Consider the following 23,515-nt stretch of genomic DNA (forward strand, 5'->3'; position numbering starts at 1 on the left):
ACGCTGTCAGTGCCGGCTCCCTGCTCCTTGCACACATAGCCACAGTACACATCGGGTAATTAACCCGATGTGTACTCTGGCTAGGAGTGCAGGGAGCCAGCGCTAAGCGGTGTGCGCTGGTAACCAAGGTAAATATCGGGTTGGTTACCCGATATTTACCTTAGTTACCAAGCGCAGCATCGCTTCCACGCGTCGCTGGGGGCTGGTCACTTGTTGCTGGTGAGATCTGCCTGTGTGACAGCTCACCAGGAACCCGTGTAGCGACACTCCAGCGATCCCTGCCAGGTCAGGTTGCTGGTGGGATCGCTGGAGCGTCGCTTAGTGTGACGGTACCTTTAGCTATCCCTCCTAGTTTTGCATTGTCTGCAAATTTGATTAGTTTACTCACAGTTCATTTATCTAGATCATTTATAAAAATGTTGAACAACACTGTTGCCAAGATAGAGCCTTGTGGTACTCCACTTGGATGTGGAGCCATTTATTATCACTCTGAGTACATTCACTGAACCAGCTATGAATCCACCTAACTGTAGCTTTGTCAGTCCCATACCTGGTCATTTTTAGTATGAGATACTTTATCAAATGCTTAGGCTAAGTTCACACTTCCGTTGTTTTGCATCAGTCACATGCGTTGCTTGACGCATGTGACTGATGCGTTGTACAACGGATGACAACGGTGACAAAGAAAAGAATTTCTTTGTCGGACTCCGTTGTGTGCGGGGGGCGGAGCTGAGGACATCAGTGCCGCAGTCTGCATGGCTGTGGACAGGTGAGTGAGTGTGTGTGTGTGTCTCTACATGCGTGTGTACATGCGGAGTGCGGGAGGGGGCGGAGCGCGAGGGGGCGGAGCCGAGGGCAGTGGAGCTGAGGACGTCAGTGCCGCGGGGACTGCAGGGCTGGGGACGAGTGTGTGTGTGTGTACACATGCGGAGTGCGGGAGGGGGCGGAGCCGAGTGGTGAAGTGTCGGCCTCCTTGCACACTGTATCCAGGGTAAATATCGGGTAACTAAAAGCAAAGCACTTTTTGTTTGGTTACCCGATATTTATCTTTGATACCAGCGTACACCGCTTAGCGCGGGCTGCCTGCACCCGTAACCACTGTAAATATCAGGTAACTAACCAAAGCGCATTGCTTGGTTACCCGATGTTTATCCTAGTTACGGGGGCGGGGAGCCAGAGAGCGCATGCGCAGCGAAATCCTACGGATCGCGCTGCTCAAAAAACGTTACAGGCTGCGTTGCTCCCGCCCGGCGGTCAGTTAAAAAACAACTGACCGCGACGCAGCGGATGCAACGCAGCATCATCAGTCACAATCCATCACTAATAGAAGCCTATGGGGAAAAACAGGATTCCTGCAAAATCTTTTGCAGGATACCGCAATTCCTCAAGGCTACGGATTGTGACTGATGCAAAACAACGGAAGTGTGAACTTAGCCTTAGCTGAAGTCAACATATACTATATCCAGACTCTTATAAGAATCTTGAAAAACCTCAGTTTATTTTATTTTCCATCTGAGGAAACTGACTGTTTATTTGCATAAAAGAAAAATCCTGTATCAAGGAGAACTTAGAAGTCACATTAGCTGGACAATCTGAGAGGGAATAAAAAGAACCCTAGTGGGTGCCAAACAAGTATGTAACTGCAATATGTAGACTCAGAAGCAAGTGTTTTCTTAAGATTGAAATTCAGAACTATTAGGTTTTTATTTTCTTACTTGATCTAACAAAGTAAATTATGAATGAACAGATATAATCAAAAATCTTGATGTATATTTTTTAATTTTTGCAATAATTTTTCAAAAGCAAATTATTATTTTTTTTCTTGGAACCATCTCCTCTGCTAGGTCTTTGCTGTGCAGTTACCTGTAATCGTAAGTTCTTCATATACCGCTCCTTTCAGGCTTACAGGAGGATGTTAGATAGGAAGTTTCGAAAACTGTCTGCCCTATATCCACTGCTCTAGGATATGTTAGGCCACGTACCCATGGGTGAATCATAATGTACATAGATACTCACTTGTACAGCTGCTTGTGGGTTATCTAACAGTGAAATCCTATTGAAGCAGCACAATTTGCAATCAGCAGAATCCATCGTGTGGTGTATGGTCAGAAGACTTCCTTTCTGGTAAGAGCTCGGGCGCCCTTTTTTTTTACTTTTGGTTATTGCCAAAACAATCACAAAAATATTATGCAAATCAGTTCCCGGACTACTTCTCCAAATAAGTAATGACTGAAAAGAACAGAAACCAGTATGATATTGTAATTGCCACACATTCTCCGTCAGCAAATATATTTGGTGGTCATGACCACAGGAGGATGTGGCAATGCTGTGCACTTTAGGTGACATCTGTATCAAAAAAGAAAAATAATCTACTTGTCAGATAAACAGATCTGAAACTTATGAAATATCTGTATAGAGTTGAAGGTATAACTAAGTCTGAATAGACTTCACTGATAAGTTTCCCGGGGATCCAATGTTAATGTCAAGGGTCTGCAGTGTATTGGGATGAGATTAATTCAGCTTACTGCAGTGCAAATATTAGAGGTGATGTTAGTTGGTCAGTCTGTCTCTGTTGTGCGTGATCTGAATGCAATATACAATTTTGGGTACTGTAGATGGAATATTGTATGTAGTGATTGGCTAATACATTAGCTAAAATAGGCAATATAGGTGTTCACGCTTACTGGGCACCATGGATTCTGTAAGCTATAGGTGTGAAAGTGCAACACAGACTAGAGGCTTTGATGCAGAGAGGTACAGTAGAGCTGGAAATACAGGCACAGCATGGAACAGCAGGAATGGCTGTACTAGACAGCACCTAGAGCAGCGTGGATAAGCAGAGCTGGATATGCTGAATGGCACTTGAGGGTTAAGGTAGCAGAGGGTTTGTGATGAGACACACTTGTATTCTAATGCAATGAATCCCTGTGCAATGATGCTGACCTAGGACAGTCAGGAAATACAGAGCCACGTTGTGCGGTGTGAGGATTCGCTGGTTCACATGACCACAGTTTCATGATATGCGTGTTCCTGGCCAAAACCAGACTAGTGGGTGTGACCTCACTCCATTCAAGTGTGTTGAGCAAGGCTACACCCACTAGACAGCTGCGTCTACTGTCGGAGACACGCCCATTCCATACAAAGTGAGGCCACGCCCACCGGTTGGGTTGTGTCATGTGACTGCCAGAAACCAGTGTGTGCGCTGTGGGAGGATTCACAAATCTGCAGTCATGTAGAGTGACTGCAGACTTATCATTTTAGACCACACAACCCCTTTAAGAGCCATATCTGATCCAGACAATCAGTGGTGAAGATTCTGAAAAATGTTTGTTCAGGCAATAATTCCCAGGACTAATGTAGTTGCCCAGATGCCGACTTACTCATCGCCCCGGACAGGTCGTGTACTCCCCTGGCTGTCCACGTGTGTTACTGTCCTCTCCTTCCCCCAGGGCATATGCATGCCGCACAGGCTTCCTGAAAATGCATTTAAGGTGCGTGCACACCAACCCTCCTCCTAAATACCTAGTCATTAAGGGTAATTGGATACTCTGATAGGTGCGACTCGAGCACCCAAGTATAATGGAAGTCAATGTATACTCAAGCATTTCTCCTTAAGATTGCCTAGAAAAATGCTAAAGACCCCCATAGACGTCCGTTACACGTGGGTGTTCGAGTCCCACTCATCTGAGCATCCAACAGCTCTTACGGAGTACAGAGCACTCGAGGTAGTGCCGCTCATCACTAGTCATGACACGTGTCACTAGTGACTGAGGCCTGGAAGTTCTGGCCAATAGTGAAAATCTTGGGAGCTGCAGACCATTGAAGCGGAAAGGAGAGGACTGGGCAGTTAGCAGCGGGAGTGGTGAATGATGTATTTCTAAGAAAAAAACAAAACATCTCATCTTTATAACAGAGTCATATGTAAGTCCGCAACTACCTGTATATGTTTCAACATGTTTCTCGACTAGTGGAAATACATCCTAATTTTTAACTGTTAAGCAGGTGTATCCCATGTTTTTATTCTACCATATTTTTAGATATGTCTTCACAAAAAGATTTGACATGTTAGAAGATATGATTGTCAGATATATCTGAAGAAGGCTGTATGTTGTGAAGCTGAAACACGTCATACCTGAATGGATATAAAAACATTTTAATAATATAAATCACAAGAAGGCTATATTGTGAGTGCCTGTATTGTTTGAGCATTGGTGGAAGAGTCGCTGACCCATTACTGAGGCACCACCTGGTGGGAGTGCTCCCTGGAATTTTGTAACATTTTATCATCAGGAGATTATCACCAGAGAACTAGTAACCCTGCTGCTATAGTGCTCCATATTTATAACAGTGTCAGAAAGCTGCCAATCAGTGGTGTGGGCGGGTAATACAGAGCTTAGCATTCAGAGACCTGATAAATCTGCAGCCAATAAAACAGTGATTTTATACAACATACAAAATAACCCAGTAAGGCTGCTTTCACACATCCGGTTTTAGCTGTGCGGCTAAATCCAGCTCTAAAACCTATGCAACGGATGTGGCAAAAAAACCCGCATCCTTTGCATAAGTTTTTACATGCGGCCCGTCCGGTTTTTGCCGGTTGCAGCACGCTGAGCATGCGCAGTGCAAAAAAAACGCATGCGGCGGCCGGATGCGTTTTTTGCCGCATCCGGCATCCATAGCCATGCATTGGAAAAAGTGCCACATCGGCCGGATGCGGCGCGATGCGGGTTTTTTTGCCAGACAAAAAAGTGCCAGGCAACGTTCTATTCGGCCGCCGCATGGGCTAAATATGCCGCATCCGGCAAAAACCGGACCGAACGCAAGGCCATGCGGCCCAATCCGGCACTAATGAAAGTCTATGCGGAAAAAACGCAACCGGCAGCCGGTTACGTTTTGTCTGCAAAGAGCCGGATTGTGCCGCACAGCAAAAACCAGATGTGTGAAAGCAGCCTAAATGAAATATCATTGGAATCAGGATCTCTGTATCTATCATTCTGCTTTCCGTTTGGAAATCTTAGTGGCAGACTCCCTTTAAAAATTGATACATTGGTTTCAGTTTCGGTTCCTGTTTTATATTTTACTAGAGTTGTTTTTGAACACGATATTTGTGGTCTGCACAATGTTGAAAAAAATAAAAAAAATGATACTTTAATGGATAACAGTCCATTCTGATCAGGTCCCTATAGACTGCAAAGGAAAAAAATGTATCTAGTTGCCTTTTTTTTTGCCACCCCAAAAATGTTGTGCAGATTACATCCAATTTGTGGCAGCTGGAAAGGAAGCACATGGAATACATTTTATGGCATATCTGTTGAATGGAATGTGTCTTGTACTAAAAATTTTTGTTTTTAAAATCTCAAATCAGATTAAAAGACTGAAATAACATCTAGACACCTAAACAAAGCCCAATAGGGAATAAAAATGGCCTTTTTAAACATCAATGCCACTATGCATAGTACAATGACAATTTAGGGACAAGTAATCTCTATTCACAAGTTAGTGGTGTCACTAATTACCGGTATGTCCTGGCATTGGTTTCAATATATTATCCTTTTCTCTCTGAAAAGTTTTTAATCTGATTATAAATTTTCAAGTAAATTAAATAAATACTCCTTTTTCTGGTGTAGGACTGCCGATAAACAACAGTAGACATAAAGCAGGGCAACAATTTTGCTGTAATTTTCATCATTAAATGAACCTTTGGGACTAGAAACAAAACTTCATTTTGTAATAATGACATACAAATTGTGTTTTTGTATTGTGCAATAACTGTGGCTTTTTGTACAAAATTACAAGTTCTTGTATCATTGTGAAATTTACTGACAGATTCATGCATGTAATGTCCTGATGAAATATAGATCGTGTGTGTGTGTGTGTGTAACTTTTCATAATTAAGAAAGTTGAACAACTAAAGAATAAACACAGTTGAAATATCAAAATTGTTGCAAAGAAAAGAGTGATTGCCCATATCAATAAATATGGTCACTGCTTTAAAAAGGAACTTCTTACCACGTTTTCTCAATATAAACTAAGGCCAATGACCTGGAAGTAAAGCAGGTGCAGGAGAGAGGGTGCGCCAACAAAGACTAGCGACATCCAACAGACTGGACCATGCAGTTTGAGGGTTTTAATAAAAAGGTATTTTTATGGGTCTGGCGCTTTGGAGCTATGTTCACACACTGAGTTTTTGTTGTATTTTTGAGGTCACAAAGATGGACCTAAATGGATGCATTTACTTCTCCCAGCAAAGTCTGAAATTTCTATTTTGCTTTCTACACAGTGTATCTTTTTTTGGCTGCGGGTTTTGAGGATGCAGATTGTCTATTCTTTATGCGTTTTTGAGCCCTCCAGTCAATAGATTTGACTTAAAGGGAACCGGTCACCACTTTTTTGGCCAATAAGCTGCGGCCACCACCACCGGGATCTTATATACAGCATTCTAACATGCTATATATAGGAGCCCAGGCCGGGGGTATAACATAAAAAACACTTTATAATACCTACCGAATGGTCGCACGGTGGGCCTTATGGGCGTCTCAGTTGTCCGGTGCGGGCACCTCCTCTTTCGGCCATCTTAGTCCTCTTTCTGAAGCCACGGTGCATGACGCAGCTACGTCATGCACACTCGCCGGTTCTGCTCAGGCGTACTACAATACTTTAATCTGGCCTGTTCAGGGCAGATCAAAGTGCGCCTGCTCAGGACCTGAATACCAGCGAGTGTGTATGACGTCGGACCAGTCATGCACCGCGGCTAGAGAAGAACAAAGATGGCCAAAAGCGGCAGCGCCCATAAGGCCCACCACGTGACCATTAGGTAAATATTAAAGTTTTTTTTTATGTTATAGCCCCGGCCTGGGCTCTTGTATTCAGCATGTTAGAATGCTGTATATAAGAGCCTGGTGGTAGTGGCCACAGCTTATAGGCCGAAAAAGTGGTGACAAGTTCCCTTTAAACGAATTGGGCAAAATGCAGCAAAAACGCATGCGTTTTTACGGTGGGTGCTTTTTATGGGGCCAAAAATTCTGCATCTTTGTGCTTAAGAAAAGATGCAGTGTGTGAACATAGCCATATACAGGTTGCTAGACTACATACTGTAAAAGAGGTGGTAAGGGGCTTAGCCTTAGGTTATATAATGAAAACCTGGTGCCAAGTTGTTTACTTTTTCCCCTAAAGGGCCTCTGAAGAGAGATGGGATAAAAATGTTTGCACTACTTTTCTTTTCCATCAGTGTTGCTACATCTTGTGCAATTTAGTCATAAATAGAGATGAGCGGACCCGTAGAAGTTTAGTTCTGCGAGTGCAGCCAGACTTTAGATAAGGTTCAGTTTGGGGCCCAAACTAGACCCGATCCCCAATGGAATTCACGAATTACACAGTTCAGGTCTCTGCCACATGCAGCCAGCTATAAATGGAGCCCTTTCGGGGGAGCGTGGGCAGGGTCTTTCTATATTTTTTTGGGGGAGATATTTGTGTACACTACATCCGATCATGTGGTTGTTACCCCCAGTGCAAGCTGATCAAACATTGCAAGCGGCTCGCACTAGACTGAGCACAGCAATGCTCGCGCAAGTGCATATGTAAAAGCATCCTAACCCAAACTTTTTTTGTTTTTCATAGAATAGTACAGTTGGAAGGGACCTCAAGGGCCTTCGTGTCCAACCCCCTGCCAGTGCAGGCTTTCCTAAATCATCCCAGCTATATGTTTATCCAGTTTCTGCTTGAAGATTTCCATTGATGGAGAGCTCACTACTTCCCGCGGTAGCCTGTTCCACTCTGTGACTGCCCTATCAGAAAGTTTTTCCTAATGTCTAATCTGAATCTCCTTCCTTTAAGTTTCATCCTGCTGCTTCTTGTACTTCCTTGTGCTAATGAAAATAGGGTAGTTGCTTCTGCACTGTGACTACCTTTCAGATATTTGTAGACCGCTATTAAGTCTCCTCTCAGCCTTCTCTTTTTCAAACTAAACATTCCTAGTTCTTTTAGCCATTCTTCAATGACATGGTTTGCAAACCTATCATTTTGGTGGCTCTTTTCTGGTCTTGCTCCAATATATCGATGTCTTTCTTGAATTGGGGCGCCCAGGACTGTACACATTATTCCAAGTGGGGTCTGACTAGGGCAGAGTATTGGGGAATAATTACCTCTCTTGATCTAGATTCAATGCTTGTCTTGATACATCCCAGAATTTTGTTGGCCTTTTTAGCTGCAGCTCCGCATTGTTGGCTCATGTTGAATCAGGGATCCACTAATTATGCCCAAGTCCTTTTCTCCTGTGCCACCACCTCGTTCTATTCCTCACATACTATATATGTTTTTTACATTTATTTTACCCAGATGTAGGACTTTGCATTTGTCCCTGTTAAAAACGATCCTGTTCTCCTCAGCCCATTGTTCGAGTGGGTCTAGATCCTTTTGAATACGCTTTTTCTTCTCTAGTGTTTGCTACGCCTCCTATTTTAGTATCATGTGCAAATGTTATGAGTTTCCCAATAATTCCTTTATCCAGATTATTTATAAAGATATTAAACAGCACTGAGCCTAGGACAGAGCCTTGCAACACCCTGCTTTTGACTTTTTCTCAAGTTTGATGTGTAGCCATTTAGTATTACTCCTTGTGCCCGCTCCTTAAGCCAGTTGTTATTCCATGTAACTGATTTTTTTTTTGTCAATTCCATAATTGATCATTTTTTCAATAAGGATGTCATGTGATACTTTATCGAATGCCTTACTGAAGTCAAGGTATATTTTATCCACAGCATTCCCCTGGTCCAACCATTCAGTGACTTTGCTGTAGAAGGAAATCAGGTATGTCTGACAAGGTTTATTGGTCAAAAAGCAGTGCTGGCTTTGGTTAATTAATGCCTTCCCATCCAGGTACCTAAGTAAATGTTCTTTGAAAATTTGCTAAAAGATTTTTTTCTGCTATGGAGGTCAAGCTTACGAGCCTGTAATTCCCTGGATCCTCATTTTTTCCCCTTTTTGTAGATTGGAAAAGTGGCAAATGTGGTTCCTATCTAAAGGGATCACTCCTCTTTCCCATGACTTACTGACGATTATTGCAAGTGGTACTATTATTTCCTCAGCTATTTCTTTCAAGACTCTAGGATGTAATCATCTGGATCTGGGGACTTTGTTTCCTTAAGCCGGGTACACATATTCGGCTTTTCGCCGTTTTGATGGATGCGGCGCACGCCAGTACAGTATGATAAAGTACAGTGGCAGCGCCGCAACACCGAGTCACATGCTCAGGTCACATGACAGCATGTGACCGGCACTTGCTGTGCTGCCAGTGTACTGTATACACTGTACTGGCGTGCGCCGCATCCATCAAATCGGCGAAAAGCCGGATATTTGTACCCGGCCTAAGTCTTCTAATATCAACTCTGTTTCTTTTTCTTCTAAAGTCTGTGTTTGGTATGAACACCAATCCCCACATTCCTTCGTCTCTAGTCAGAAATAGCGATTCCCTCATTTTTTTTTTCTTTTCCCATCCCTGCAATTGTAGTTAAATCTTCCTACTATATAGTTCTTTTGCTAAAAAACAAACAAACCCTCACGGTATTGGGAGGCACCTACTTTGTAAAAGAACTCCCTTCTAGAATCAGCAGAAGGGGGGGTGGGGAAATAAGTCACAAAATATCAGTTAAGACCGTCTTTTAAACAATGTAACGTAAGACGGCATAAAGTCTTAAAATAAGTCACATTTCTGGATATTTAGTTTTGAAATTTACCAATTTCCCTTTTTTTGTTTAAAATTTTTAAGTTACATGAATAATTTAATCTTTACTTCTTATTAGGTCACTTTCCCACAAACCCCCGTTTTCTAATCACGTAGATGAGATTAGTACTTTAATGAAAAGTTTGGTTTTCTGCAGGAACCCATGGGCTCTGCTGTTGAGTTTATCCATAGCACTTGCTTTAATTAATGAACAGATTATATCTTATGGACACATATGGCTTACATGACAATGTTATTCAACATGAAATATAGCGTACATCTAGCTGTAAAGAGGTTATCCGTGTTATGCCAAAATTATCCAAGATTGTGTCTGTATTCTCTACTGTAAAAGCATAGGAGATTGTGCGGCTTTTACACAGTACATGCCAGCCAGTTAGCATTTTTAGCATCTGTGCAGTACGAGATGCAGTTGGGGACATCTGGAAAAGTCATGACCCTTGTGGTTGGTTTACATGCACAACCCATTTGTTTGGTTCACTTACCAATTGTAAAATAAAGAACTTTCTAAATAGTTTAAGGGTATTCCCATCTCAAAGATCCTATCCTAATATGTAGTAGGAATAATAATATTCGCAAATACCATCAATTACAAATGTAGTATAGTCTCCTGATATAGCCATGTCTCTTACCTCATGTGCAGGGCATTACAGCTTAGGAATCCATAGGTACGTCCACTCATATAGTGACATTTACTCATGGTTGTAACCATGGATACCTAAGTTGCAATGCCCTGCACATGCAGCAATAGACATGGCTATACTAAGATAACTACACTACATTTCTAATTGGAGGGATTTGCTAATAATATTATTACACCTTCTACATATTGGGTATTGGGATAGTAACATAGTTTCTAAGGCTGAAGGAAGACCTTATGTCCATCTAGTTCAGCTGTTCACCAGTGTTGAACCTGTGGAAGGCAAAATCTCCCAGAGTAGAAGCCAGTTTTCTTCATAGGGAAAAAAATTATTTCCCGACTCCTAAGCTGGGTCAACTATCTACCTGTAATATTATGCTATTTATAACCGTCTATACTTTTGCTATCAAGAAAAGTATCCATTCCTCTCGAATACATTCAGTGAGTTGGCCATCACCACTTCCTCAGGAAGAGAGTTCCAGAGCCTCTCTGCTCTTACCGTGAAGAACCCTCTTCTATGCTGATGTAGGAATTTTCTCTCCTCCAATCGTAGAGAATGCCCTCTTGTTCTTGTCATAGTCCTTGGTACAAACAGATCATGGGAGAGATCTCTATATGGCCCTCTGATATACTTGTACATATTTATTAGGTCTCCTCTAAGTCTTCTCTTTTCTAGAGTAAATAGACCTAATTTTGATAACCTTTCTGGGTATTGTAATGCACCCACTCCATTTATTATTTTAGTTGCCCGCCTCTGAACCCTTTCAAGTTCAGTAATGTCTTTGAGCACTGGCGCCCAAAATTGCACACAATACTCCAAGTGTGGTCTGACGAGTGATTTGTACAGAGGGAGAATGATGTTATATTCTCGTGTCCCCAGACCTCTTCTAATGCATCCCATCACCCTATTTGCTTTGGTGGCTGCGGCCTGACACTGGGCACTCCAATTTAGCTTCTTATTGACTAAGATGCCCAAGTCTTTTTCCATGTCTGATTTCCCCAGCAGTTCTCCATTTAGTAAGTAATCGTAGCATCTGTTTCTCTTTCCCATGTGCATAACCTTACACTGTGTTAAACCTCATTTGCCATTTTTCAGCCCAATTCTCCAATTTACTCAAATCCATCTGTAGTTGCAAACTGTCCTCCTCTGTGTTAACTACCTTACATATTTTTGTATCATTTGCAAATACTGATCGTTGGATATAGGATCCAAATACTGCTATAGGATTTTGGCAATAAAGAGTTGCAGACTTAAAGGGGTATCTCTAATAGCTGGCAGGGCTGGTGATCGTGACATTGATCAAATAATCTTCTCTCAAACCAGTAAGTGTAAGGTTCCCTTCCCATGAGGAGTTATTTGATGAGTTTTTTTTTAACACTGTATTTTCCACAACCCCCCCAAAAAAAAAAAAAAAAAAAAATAGCATCTTACATTACTAGCACAGGAGATGAGATTTATAGAAATCTACAGTACTTTTTTTTTTCTTTACGCATCGTAATCTGACCTGTGGTGTGTGCTTCAAAGCCGCAAAATGTCAATTTCTCTTGCGAGTACACTAAATTTTATGTATGGACGTACCCTAAAGAAATGCATTAGATGCAGAAAAATCACAGCAGAGCGAGCCATGTTATACAAGATGGCGAGGAGAGCATTTAAAGTGGAAGATATCATAGGTGAAGGCACCATCACTGTAAGAAAAGAGAACTAATGGTGGAATCTGTAGAAGAAATCATAGACATTAGATCATTTAAGGACTGTTTCCCCCTTAACCATCTATCACTACCTATTCTAGTTATCTAATCTCCATATATCCGAATCATGCAAAGGTTTTTTGTTTTGCATTAACCAAATCTATAACTATATACTATAAAATGAGTCAAACCAGCTAGACCCCAATTTTATGACATTTGTAGGTCATATTCCACTGCACAATGGGTGTGATCACACCCTTAGGGGTAATTTGCACGCTGCGACATCGCAAGCCGATGCTGCGATATCGCAAGCCGATGCTGCAATGTCGAGCGCGATAGTCCCCGCCCCCGACGCAGCAGCGATATCTTGTGATTGCTGGCGTAGCGAACTTTATCGCTACGCCAGCTTCACATGGACTTACCTGCCCAGCGACGTCGCTCTGGCTGGCGACCCGCCTCCTTCCTAGGGGGGCGGGTCATGCGGCGTCACAGCAACGTCACATGGCAGGCGGCCAATAGAAGCGGAGGGGCGGAGCTGAGCGGGACGTAAACATCCCGCCCACCTCCGTTCTTCCGCATTGCAGCCGGGACGTAGGTAGGAGATGTTCCTCGCTCCTGCGGCTTCTCACACAGCGATGTGTGCTGCCGCAGGAACGAGGAACTACATCGTACCCGTCGCTGCACCGGCATTATGGAAATGTCGGACCCTACACCAATGATACGATGACGCTTTTGCGCTCGTTAATCGTATCAAAAAGGATTTGCACACTACGATATCGACTGCGACGCCGGATGTGCGTCACTTTCGATTTGACCCCACCGACATCGCACCTGCGATGTCGTATTGTGCAAAGCCCGCCTTAGGCTCTGTGCACACATTGAAGTATTTGGTTGCAGACATTTCTGCATCTCTTGGCAGGAAAAAACACATTTTTGCATGCATAGTTTCAATAGGAATCAATGGATGAAAAACACAGGCAAAAAAGCTGAAACAAAATGGAAACGCTGCAGATTATTATTTTCTGCACCAAATCTGCAAGAAGAACATACTCACCATGCGCATTACACTTCAGGATTCTCATTGACTGTCAGCATTAGGATTTGTTTGCAGTTTTGTCACAAAACTGCACAATAAAAAAAAAAGGTAGTGTGTTCACACAGCCTTATTCTCCTAAATTATGACTCTTCTGCTTGGTCAAACTACCACAGGTCATTTGAAATTGCCATCTGCAAGGAGTTTCTACGTTCTCCCAGTGTTTGCATGGGTTTCCTCCCACACTCCAAAGACATACTGATGATAGGGAAGATAGATTATGAAACCCAATGAGGACAGTGATGATCATGTCTGTAAAGTGCTACGAAATATGATTGCAGTATAATAAGCATTGAATAATAAATATGGCACAAACCTGCTGACAGATTCCCTTTAACCCCTTCAGCCCCGGGGCACTTTCCGTTTTTGCGTTTTTGTTTTTTGCTCCCCTTCTTCCGAGAGCCGTAACTTTTTTATTTTTCCGTCAATCTTGCCATATGAGGGCTTGTTTTTTGCGGGACAAGTTGTACTTTTAAATGAAACCATAAGTTTTACCATATGGTGTACTGGAAAGCAGCAAAAAAATTCCAAGTGTGGAAAAATTGCAAAAAAAAGTGTGATGGCACAATAGTTTTTGGGATGTTTTATTCACGGTGTTCACTATATGGTAAAACTGATGCATGGGTATGATACCTGAGGTCGGTGCGAGTTTGTAGACACCAAACATGTATAGGTTTACTTGTAACTAAGGGGTTTAAAAAAATTCACAAGTTTGTCCAATAAGAGTGGCGCACGTTTTGCGCCATTTTCCGAAACACGTAGCGTTCTTATTTTTTGGGATCTATGGCTCAGTGACGGCTTATTTTTTGCGTCTCGAGCTGATGTTTCTAATGGTAGCATTTTTGCGCAGATGCTACGTTTTGATCGCCTGTTATTACATTTTGCGTAAAACTTGCGGCGACCAAAAAACGTAATTTTGGCGTTTGGAATTTTTTTGCCACTACGCCGTTTACCAATCAGATTAATTGATTTTATATTTTGATAGATCGGGCATTTCTGAACGCGGCGATACCAAATATGTGTATATTTATTTATTTTTTAACCCTTTAATTTTCAATGGGGGGAAAGGGGGGTGATTTGAACTTTTAGGTTTTTTGTTTTTTTTTTAATTTTTTAAAACTTTTTTTTTACTTTTTTTATTTTATTTTACTAGTCCCCCTAGGGGGCTATAGCAATCAGCAATCCGATTGCTGATCGCTATCTGCTGATTACAGCTATACCGCTGTAAACAGCAGAAATAGTCACTTTCTTTCTTCCTCTGCTCCGTGCCGAGGAAGAATGAAAGTGAAACTTCGTAGCACCAGGCGTCATGACATGACCCTGTGCTACGATGGCAACCACCGAACGTCACGTGATCACTCACGTGATGTCCGGAGGGGGCGGCGGTAAGAAAAAAAGATGGCCGCGCGCATATAGATCTCGCTGCCAGACTTTGGCAGCGAGATCTAAGGGGTTAATGTTCCGGGTGGAATGCGATTCCACTCGGAACATGTAGGCACACATGTCAGCTGTTGAAAACAGCTGATATGTGTGCCGATCCACGCCGCCTGCCCGCGGCAGGGGGCGGGGCTTACCGGGACACGATCCATGACGGATATATCCGTCCATGGTCGTGAAGGGGTTAATAACTTTGTAATACCCAGTAGGTCCTCTGCCACGTTTAGTTATGTATTTTGTACCTGGTTATGTATTGGTACCCGATAACACTAAACAATATTTACTCATGTACAGCACTTTGCATATAGGGGTACTACAAAATATTAGGGTATGTTCACACTTCCGTTGTTTCTCAACTGATGCAACGGATGGGTTATTTCACAGGATTCCGTTCACCGGAATCCTGTGAAAAAGTGATCCGTCACATCCGTTGTGCGTCCATTTTTTGACGGATCCATCGTGATCTGCTTGCGTTTGGGACAGCCCAATAGGTGTGCCTAACATACTGGGTAGACCATGACGGAATCCAGCACTGGATTCAGTCGTGTGACAGATTACGGCGGAACCCAGCACCATAGACATCCATTATAGCTTTTGACGGATGGCGACTGACACCTGCGAAGTCCGTTTTTTTGCCGCTGCAAAAAACGTTACATTCAGCGTTGCTCCCGCCTGATTGTCAGTCAGTAAACAACTGATCTGTCATGCGGCGGATGCAACGCCATCAGTCACTAATAGAAGTCTATGGGGAAAAAAATGGATTCCTGCAAAATATTTTGCAGGATACCGTAAAACCTCAAGGCGACGAAAAAAAATAAATAAAAAGTTTAAAATTTATCAAACTGTAAACTGAAAACAAAATTAAATTCTATTTTCTTTCCTCAATCTTCTATGCAATGTAAGAATGGGGAAAAATTGCACTATGCAATGAAATGACAGATAACCATTACTAGCCTCATTATTATGCCACAATCTTTAGTCCCGATTTTAAAATCCACCAATAAAACACATCATAATTTTAAAAAAATATTTAATGCTGCCAAAAAAGTATAAAAATACAATGTAAATGGCAGAATGATACAAAGTACATTATCTGATGTATCTTACATAGGTTTGTAAAGTACATGCAATAGAAAACACCCGACAGCTAATGAAGTGGACTTGGTTCTGTAAAGTTTCATGCTGGTGATGTTCTTGACCCTCCAGATGGAGTCGTTTACGCGGTAAACAGATAACGCAATGAGGTCAGCTCATTATATAAACCTCACATTTGCTCCTGAAGAGGGTTTCATGTCTTGCTTTGCATGTCAATGGTTTCGCGGAATAATTGCTGTAGAATAGTCACAAGCCATGGGATATTTAGGTGTCGAGGAGCCTTGGCCTATGACAATGTAAAACAAAAATGACCAGTTCAGTAACATATGAAAAAAAAATGGGGAAAAAAAAAAAGCTGCAAAAACAATCCACATTCTTCCTGGGATAAAGCGTAAAAGTAATTACTTAACAAAACCATACAATGCACTGCTTTATACAAATATTTTTGCACAATAATTACCAAATTGGCTCCTACCGATATTCATTTTCCAGCAAGTTTTTCTATTTTACAATTACTGTAGATTTCTACCTACTTGTTTTGTATGGATTTTCTGCTTAAAACTGTATCCATCATCCACTATAGTCTGCTCCTGTTGTCATACGGATTTCCACTAGCCCCTCTAACTAAGGCTGCTTTCACACTACGTCTTTTTAACATGCGTCCTGAACGTTTTTTTGCTGCAAAAGCGGATCCTGCTTTTACAGCAAAAAACGCATGCAAACGCATGTGTTACTTTGCAGGATCCTGTCACTGGATGTTTAAAGGCGGGCATTGGAGTCATGTGATCGGGAGTGATGGGAACTAAACGTGCCAGACTGGGAGCCGGCATCTGACAGCTGCGAGGCTCGTAACCAAGGTAAACATCGGGTATACTTGCTTGGATACCCGATATTTACTTTGGTTACAAGCGTCTGCAGGTGCTAGGAGCTGGGCTCCCTGCACACGTAACCAACGTAAACATCGGGTAACTAAGATAAGTGGTTACCCGATGTTTACCTTGGTTACGAGTGTCCGCAGCTCTCAGGTGGGGGAGAGGGAGGGGGAGAGAGACAGAGGGAGTAGAGAGATAGACTGATCACGGAGGCTGGCTTCTGGGCATGCTCAGTAGAGCAAGCAGGATCCTGCCTATCAGCACGCCAGCGTTCACATGCGTTTGCGTGCTGTTTAGTCAGGATCCAGCAATTTGCAGAAGTTGGACGCAGCTCAAAAACGCTACAAGTAGCGTTTTTGAAAGATGTTAAAAAACTGCAAGTCGCTGGATCCTCACTATAACGCACGCAAACGCAGGTGAACGCATGTTAACGCGAGTCCATTGCAAATGCATTGAAATGAAAACGCATTTGCACTGGATCCATTTCTGCGTTAAAAAAACGTTCAGGACGCATGTTAAAAAGACGTAGTGTGAAAGCAGCCTAACATACACTTACTAGGTAGGAAGTGTGTCACAGCAGGGTCACACAAGATTGTCTGTAGTCTGTCACCATTAAAAAAAGATATTTTTAAGTCAAGACTTTTTGCAGAGTTGCTTTATTTTTTTACTTTATATGTACTACACAGAAAATAAAAATTGATAAAATTTGATACATAGAATTGAGAAAAATTTAGAAAAAAAAAAAAGAAAAACACTAGCATAAAAGTCACTTTTTTGACAGCATTTCAAAAAGTGAAAGTTTTTGGTCTATAGGTAACCATACAGATTAAAGACTGCAAAATGCTATACTGGCTGAATTGTCCAATATTCTGATTAGAGATGAGCGAACCAGAGATTCGGTGTTCATACAAAAGACCATCTTTGAAAGAAAGAAAGAAAGAAAGAAAGAAAGAAAGAAAGAAAGAAAGAAAGAAAGAAAGAAAGAAAGAAAGAAAGAAAGAAAGAAAAAAAAAACAGTTCGAAGATCGGGTGCTTGAGGTCTGCAAACCAATGGAGCAAGCATCACTGTGCTCGGATACTCTCAATGCTCAGCCCAGTGAGAGCCACTTGCGGCATCCGATGTAGTGTGCACAAAACCCCCCCCCACCCATCTTCCCCTGGAGGTGATCTGTTTATGGCTGGCTGCATGTGGCCAAACACCCGAGCTGCCCAATCAGTAACTCCCATTGGGATGCAGGTCAAGTCAAGGTTCCAAACAGAACTTTATCTAAAATCCAGCTGTACCCCCTGAACCTAACTTCCACGGGTCCGCTGATCTCTAAATCTGATACATTGGGTATATACAGTGGGTACAGAAAGTATTCAGACCCCTTTAAATTTTTCACTGTTTCATTGCAGCTATTTTGTAATTTCAAAAAAGTTCTTTTTCCTCATTAATGTACACTCTGCACCCCATCTTGACAGAAAAAAACACCCAGAAACGTAGACATTTTTGCAAATTTATTACACAAGAAAAACTGAAATATCACATGGTTATAAGTATTCAGCCCCCTTTGCTCAGTATTGAGTAGAAACACTCTTGAGCTAGTACAGACATGAGTCTTCTTGGGAATGATGCAATACGTTTTTCACACCTGGATTTGGGGATCCTCTGCCATTCTCCCTTGCAGATCCTGTCCAGTTCCATCATGTTGGATGGTGAATGTTGGTGGACAGCCATTTTAAGATCTCTCCAGAAATGCTCAATTGGGTTTAGGTCAGGGCTATGGCTGGGCCAGTCAAGAATGGTCACAGTTGTTCTGAAGCCACTCATTTGTTATTTTAGCTGTGTGCTTAGGGTCATTGTCTTTCTGGAAGGTGAACCTCCGGCCAAGTCTGAGGTACAGATCCTTCTAGAAGAGGTTTTCTTCCAGGATCTCTCTGTACTTGGCCGCATTCATCCTTCCTTCAATTGCAACCAGTCATCCTGTCCCTGCAGCTGAAAAACACCCCCATAGCAGGATGCTGCCACCACAGTGTTTCACTGTTGAAATTGTATAGGGCAGGTGATGAGCAGTGCCTGGTTTTCTCCACACATGCAGCTTTAAATCACCAAAAAGTTCTTTGTCTCATCAGACCAGAGAATCTTATATCTCAGTCTGGGAGTCCTTAATGTGTTTTTTGCAAACTATGTGGGCTTTCATATGTCTTGAACTGAGGAGAAGCTTCAGTCAGGCCACTCTGCCATAAAGGCCCGACTGGTGCAGGGCTGCACTGATAGTTGACTTTCTAGAACTTTCTCCCATCTCCCTACTGCATCTCTGAAGCTCAGACACAGTGATCTTGGGTTTCTTCTTTACCTTTCTCACCAAGGCTCTTCTCTCACGATTGCTCAGTTTGGCTGGATGGCCAAGTCTAGGACAAGTTTTGGTGGTCCCAAACTTTTTCCATAAGGATTATGGAGGCCACTGCGCTTTTAGGAACCTTGAGTACTGCAGAAATTCTTTTGTAACCTTGGCCAGATCTGTGCCTTGTCACAATTCTGTCTCTGAGCTCCATGGGCAGTTATTTAGACCTCATGATTCTCATTTCGTCTGACATGCACTGTGAGCTGTGAGGTCTTATATAGACAGGTGTGTGCCTTTCCAAATCAAGTCCTATCAGTTTAAACACTGCTGGACTCCAATGAAGGAGTAGAACCATATCAAGGAGGATCACAAGGTAATGGACAGCATGTGACAAATATGAGTGTCTGAGCAAAAGGGTCTGAGTACTTATGACCATGTGATTTTTCAGTTGTTCTTGTTTAATAAATTTTCAAACATTTCTACATTTGTTTTTTTCAGTCAAGATGGGGAGCAGAGTGTACATTAATGAGAAAAAAAATTAACTCTTTTGAATTTACCAAATGGCTGCAAAGAAACATTTAAAGTAGTCTGAATACTTTTCACATCCACTGTATATCAGATTCCAACATGCATAACCCTGTTACAGTAGGAAAAAAAAACAAAAAACAAAACCACACCAAACAAGGATTCTGTCTTTGCTTCCTCTCCCTATTGAGACAGACATGCATGCTCTGTTAAACTCTGCATACATATTTATGGTGCAGATGGAACAAATATTTATTTGGCTGACTTTAGCCAATGGAAATCAAGAACAAACTAATAATTGAAGCAAAAGTGTGTTTGGGACTGGTTTAGAGATTCATGTGACCGTATCGCTGTTCCCTTGTGGCATTCAGACTTTGCTTGCACAGTGCAGAAGTCATAAACCCATTAAACCCACACATCAGTCCATTTTGTTTTATAATCTAGAAATCATTGTTCTGACATCCTATCGAGTTGTATGAACCACCTCGTAAGAGGACTATGTGTACTTTAGTACATTGCTTGGATATGTACAGCCAATAACCAATATAACTAAGTACAAACAACACAGACAGCTCATGTGCTTGTAAGTCATTTATTGTTTCTGAATACAAAATAAAGTGGAAAAATATAACATGGTCCAAACATTCATAGAGGAAGACATACAGGAGGATTGGCCAGGAATAGTTTGTATACCTCAATGCCAGATGTGTGCAGATTTGTGCTACTAAGAACAATTCTGTTCAGGAAACTGCTACTTGAAGAAATCTCCACTAGGGGTCCCTCGACAATAATATGACAAAGTGTGCCCCTTTTAGGACCCTCAATCAGTTGTAAGCTGTGAAGGATGCCAATAATCAGTGTATGTCCACAGATGCCGGATTTGATGTGGAATATGTCACTAGTAAATCCAGGTTAGAGCCCAGCGTCCAATATAAGCCCCATACACCCCTGCACTAGGACCTACGAGACGAGGCTTCCCAGATTACTTGGCTTCCCGTGATCGAGTGTTGTCACAGGTAGCTGCAACAGTCAGTCAATGGTGAAAAGACTTGAAACACCAAAGAAAGCTGTTTACCGACATGTTAAATGTAACCTTATTTAATTAAGGATTTTTTTGTCCCTATTGATGACCCGATCTATTCTCATTAGTAAGAAACTCACTCAAATTGTGGTTTGGCTGGAACATTTATTTTAAGGAATCAAAATTCAATTTGACGTGCGTAAGCGCACTCCCCTTGTGAAATTTGTTGCTTTTCCTGACGCCAATGGATTCTTGCATATCAATGCAACCAGTTGTTTCTGATGAAGGCTTAAGGTTTGCAGCCGAAACGTCAAATTGAATTTTGATTGCCTAAAATTAATGTTACAGCCAAACCGCATTTTGAGTGCAGAGTTTATCGAAGGTTGGAGTCACACTTGCGTGAGTCTTGCATCGCATCACCCAACACAACCTGACGCAATCCTTACAGGAGTGGGCCAACTGCATAGAAATACATGCAGCTTACCCGCTCCTGTCAGGAGTGTGCAGCCGTGCCGGGTGATGTGATGTGAGACTCGCACGAGTCATTCGCAAGTGCGACTGCGGCCTTACCATTGTTATATGGATTGGACCCCTACTCGAGCACCTGTTCAACTATACTAGCAGAGTGACGTGTTTATTTCCACGACCATCTTTTCTCATATCGCACTAGAAATTAACTTACCGCAGTTTAAAACCCTGAAACATTGGACAATTTCTATGTGGAAATTTCCACAGAAAGTAGGTGCGGCCACACCAATGCGGATTTTTAACTAGATCAGAAAAAAAATTGCACCATTTGCATTCCATGTGGACATACCCAAAATTTTTAATTTCCCAGCACCCCAACTATTAAAACTAAACATTATACAGGTCCCAAACATATAAATGTGTCATTGGTACAACACAGGGCTTGGCTCTTCACTCTGGCCAAGAGATGTGGATCTGTAATAGGGAATCTCCCTCAAACACTGAATAAAACAAAAGGGATATACTAAAATGGGATTTCTAAACTGAATCCCTTGTAATGCTGTATGTGACACGATCAGAATAGTCCATCTAAGGCTACATAGCGACACCGGCTGCATCACTTGTGCACAGCCAAAGTTAGCTAGATGTCAGTGCTCCATCACAGCACAAGTGAATGGGGTGCATTGTGACTGTAAAGGTACCACTGAGCGGACAAGCAAGACTCAATGTCCAACTGCATTGGATTGTGTCACCTTGTTGTCACTGTTGCAGTACCCTCGGGGTCACAATCCGACTGCATTCGCTTGCATTGAGCTGCCATGTAGCAGCGACACATTACAAACTTTGGCTGAGCAAAATGTGCAGCTCTGTTGCTACATCCATTTAAAAAATATATATTTTATTTTTGTCAAGGATCACGATTGAATTTTAATATTTCTATTTGTGCACTGTTCAATACAAAAGAAAAAAAAAATTATGAAAAACACAAAAGCAATTACATGGTTGCTTGAAATTTGGTAAACTATTTATAATTTTCCATATTTTTGCATAAATTTGACCAACGACTAAATCAGATTTTAACACGTCCGAAAAGATAAAAGAGAATCAAGTTAATCAAATGATCTAACACCACATATCTGTGTGGCAAAAGTATGTGAACCTTTATTAGCACATAAACTGAAGGTGAAATAAGAATTGTGTTTTCAATCAATGGTATGATAACGGCGTGAGTGTACAACCTCTTTTATGCAACGGATCTATTTAGTTTAATAGTTTTTAGGTTGATGGTAGACTTTAAGCCCCCGTCACATTTAACGACTTACCAGCGATCCCGAAAACGATGCAACCTGATAGGGATCGCAGGTAAGTCGCTGGGAGGTCGCTGGTGAGATGTCACACAGTCAGATCTTACCAACGACTAAGTAACGATACAGGTCGCAGTAGCGACCTGTATAACGATCTCTGCCGTCATTGGGAGCCTGTCACACAGTGTCAAACATAGCAATGCGTCCTGTCCAGCAGGACATCGCCTTTGAAGAAGATGGTCCAGGACATTCAGCAATGACCGGCGACCTCACAGCAGGGGCCAGGTCGTTGCTGGATGTCACACATAACGAGATCGCTAGCGAGATCGCTGTTGCGTCATGAAAACCTCAGCAGCGATGTCGCTAGCGATGTCGCTTAGGCTACTTTCACACATCAGTTTTCTGCATTCAGGCACAATCTTTTTTTTTTCCTGATCCAAAGGATCTGGCAAAAAAAATGTAAAACCGTATCCACCGGATCCGGTTTTTAACGGATCCGTTATGCCGGATGCGTAAAAAAACGGATCCGTTTTGCCCGTTTTTTTGATGGCTCAGTTTTTTTAATTAATTTGGTGCATGCACAGTTTACAAAAACAGATCCGGCAGCCGCATCCATTTTTTTACCGCATTGCTGATCCGGCGTCCATAGGCTTTCATTGTAAAACACGCCGTATCGCGCCGGATCTGGCGCGATGCGTTTTTTTTGCCGGACAAAAAAAAAAAAAAAACGTTGCAAGACACGTTGCCTCCAGCCGCCGCTTTAATTAATTTTGCTGCATCCGGAAAAAAACGGATGCAACGCAAAGCCATCAGGTACAATCCGGTAACAATGCAAATCTATGGGGATACAACGGATGCGGTACGGGATCCATTTAACCCGTTTTTTTCCGGATTGTACTTGATGGAAAAAAACTGATGTATGAAAGTAGCCTTAGTGAGACGTGGCCTTTAGTCCTTCGAGTTCAACCCATAGCCCAACTTTTTGATCCAGAGGCAGGCAAAACAAGACCGTAAGTGCCATATTGGTGACAAATTTTCTTCACGACTGCACATACGGCAATCAGACTAGTTCCCTGGATCAAAGCCCAAGAAGCCTGATCTCTCACAAAATATATATCATGGCACAGACAAAAGGAGATTTCTGGGGACCTCAGAACATGAAATTTTGGCGTTCATCCAACTGGAAAAATTAATAAACAAAAACCTATTAGACATTGGACTCCAGCAATCCACAGTCAGATTGTGTATAAACGGAAAAAAGTGGTTTATTATTATCCTGCCCAGGAGTGGTTAACCAACAAGATC

The 23,515-nt window shown here is 42.1% G+C and overlaps 1 protein-coding gene across 2 annotated transcripts in view; it reads right to left on the minus strand.

The window, feature by feature from the left end:
* Positions 1-15,611: 15,611 nt before the first annotated feature.
* PTPN2 (protein tyrosine phosphatase non-receptor type 2) overlaps positions 15,612-23,515 on the minus strand; it is a 112,868-nt gene continuing 104,964 nt past the window's right edge. For both annotated transcript variants that reach the window (XM_075316404.1, XM_075316405.1), the window contains exon 10: positions 15,612-15,979. In XM_075316404.1, the coding sequence (XP_075172519.1) occupies positions 15,958-15,979 (22 nt within the window). In that variant the 3' untranslated portion in view covers positions 15,612-15,957. The remainder of the gene's footprint in view (positions 15,980-23,515) is intronic.

The sequence above is a fragment of the Anomaloglossus baeobatrachus genome, chromosome 6 (assembly GCF_048569485.1).
Source record: "Anomaloglossus baeobatrachus isolate aAnoBae1 chromosome 6, aAnoBae1.hap1, whole genome shotgun sequence".
NCBI lineage: Eukaryota > Metazoa > Chordata > Amphibia > Anura > Aromobatidae > Anomaloglossus > Anomaloglossus baeobatrachus.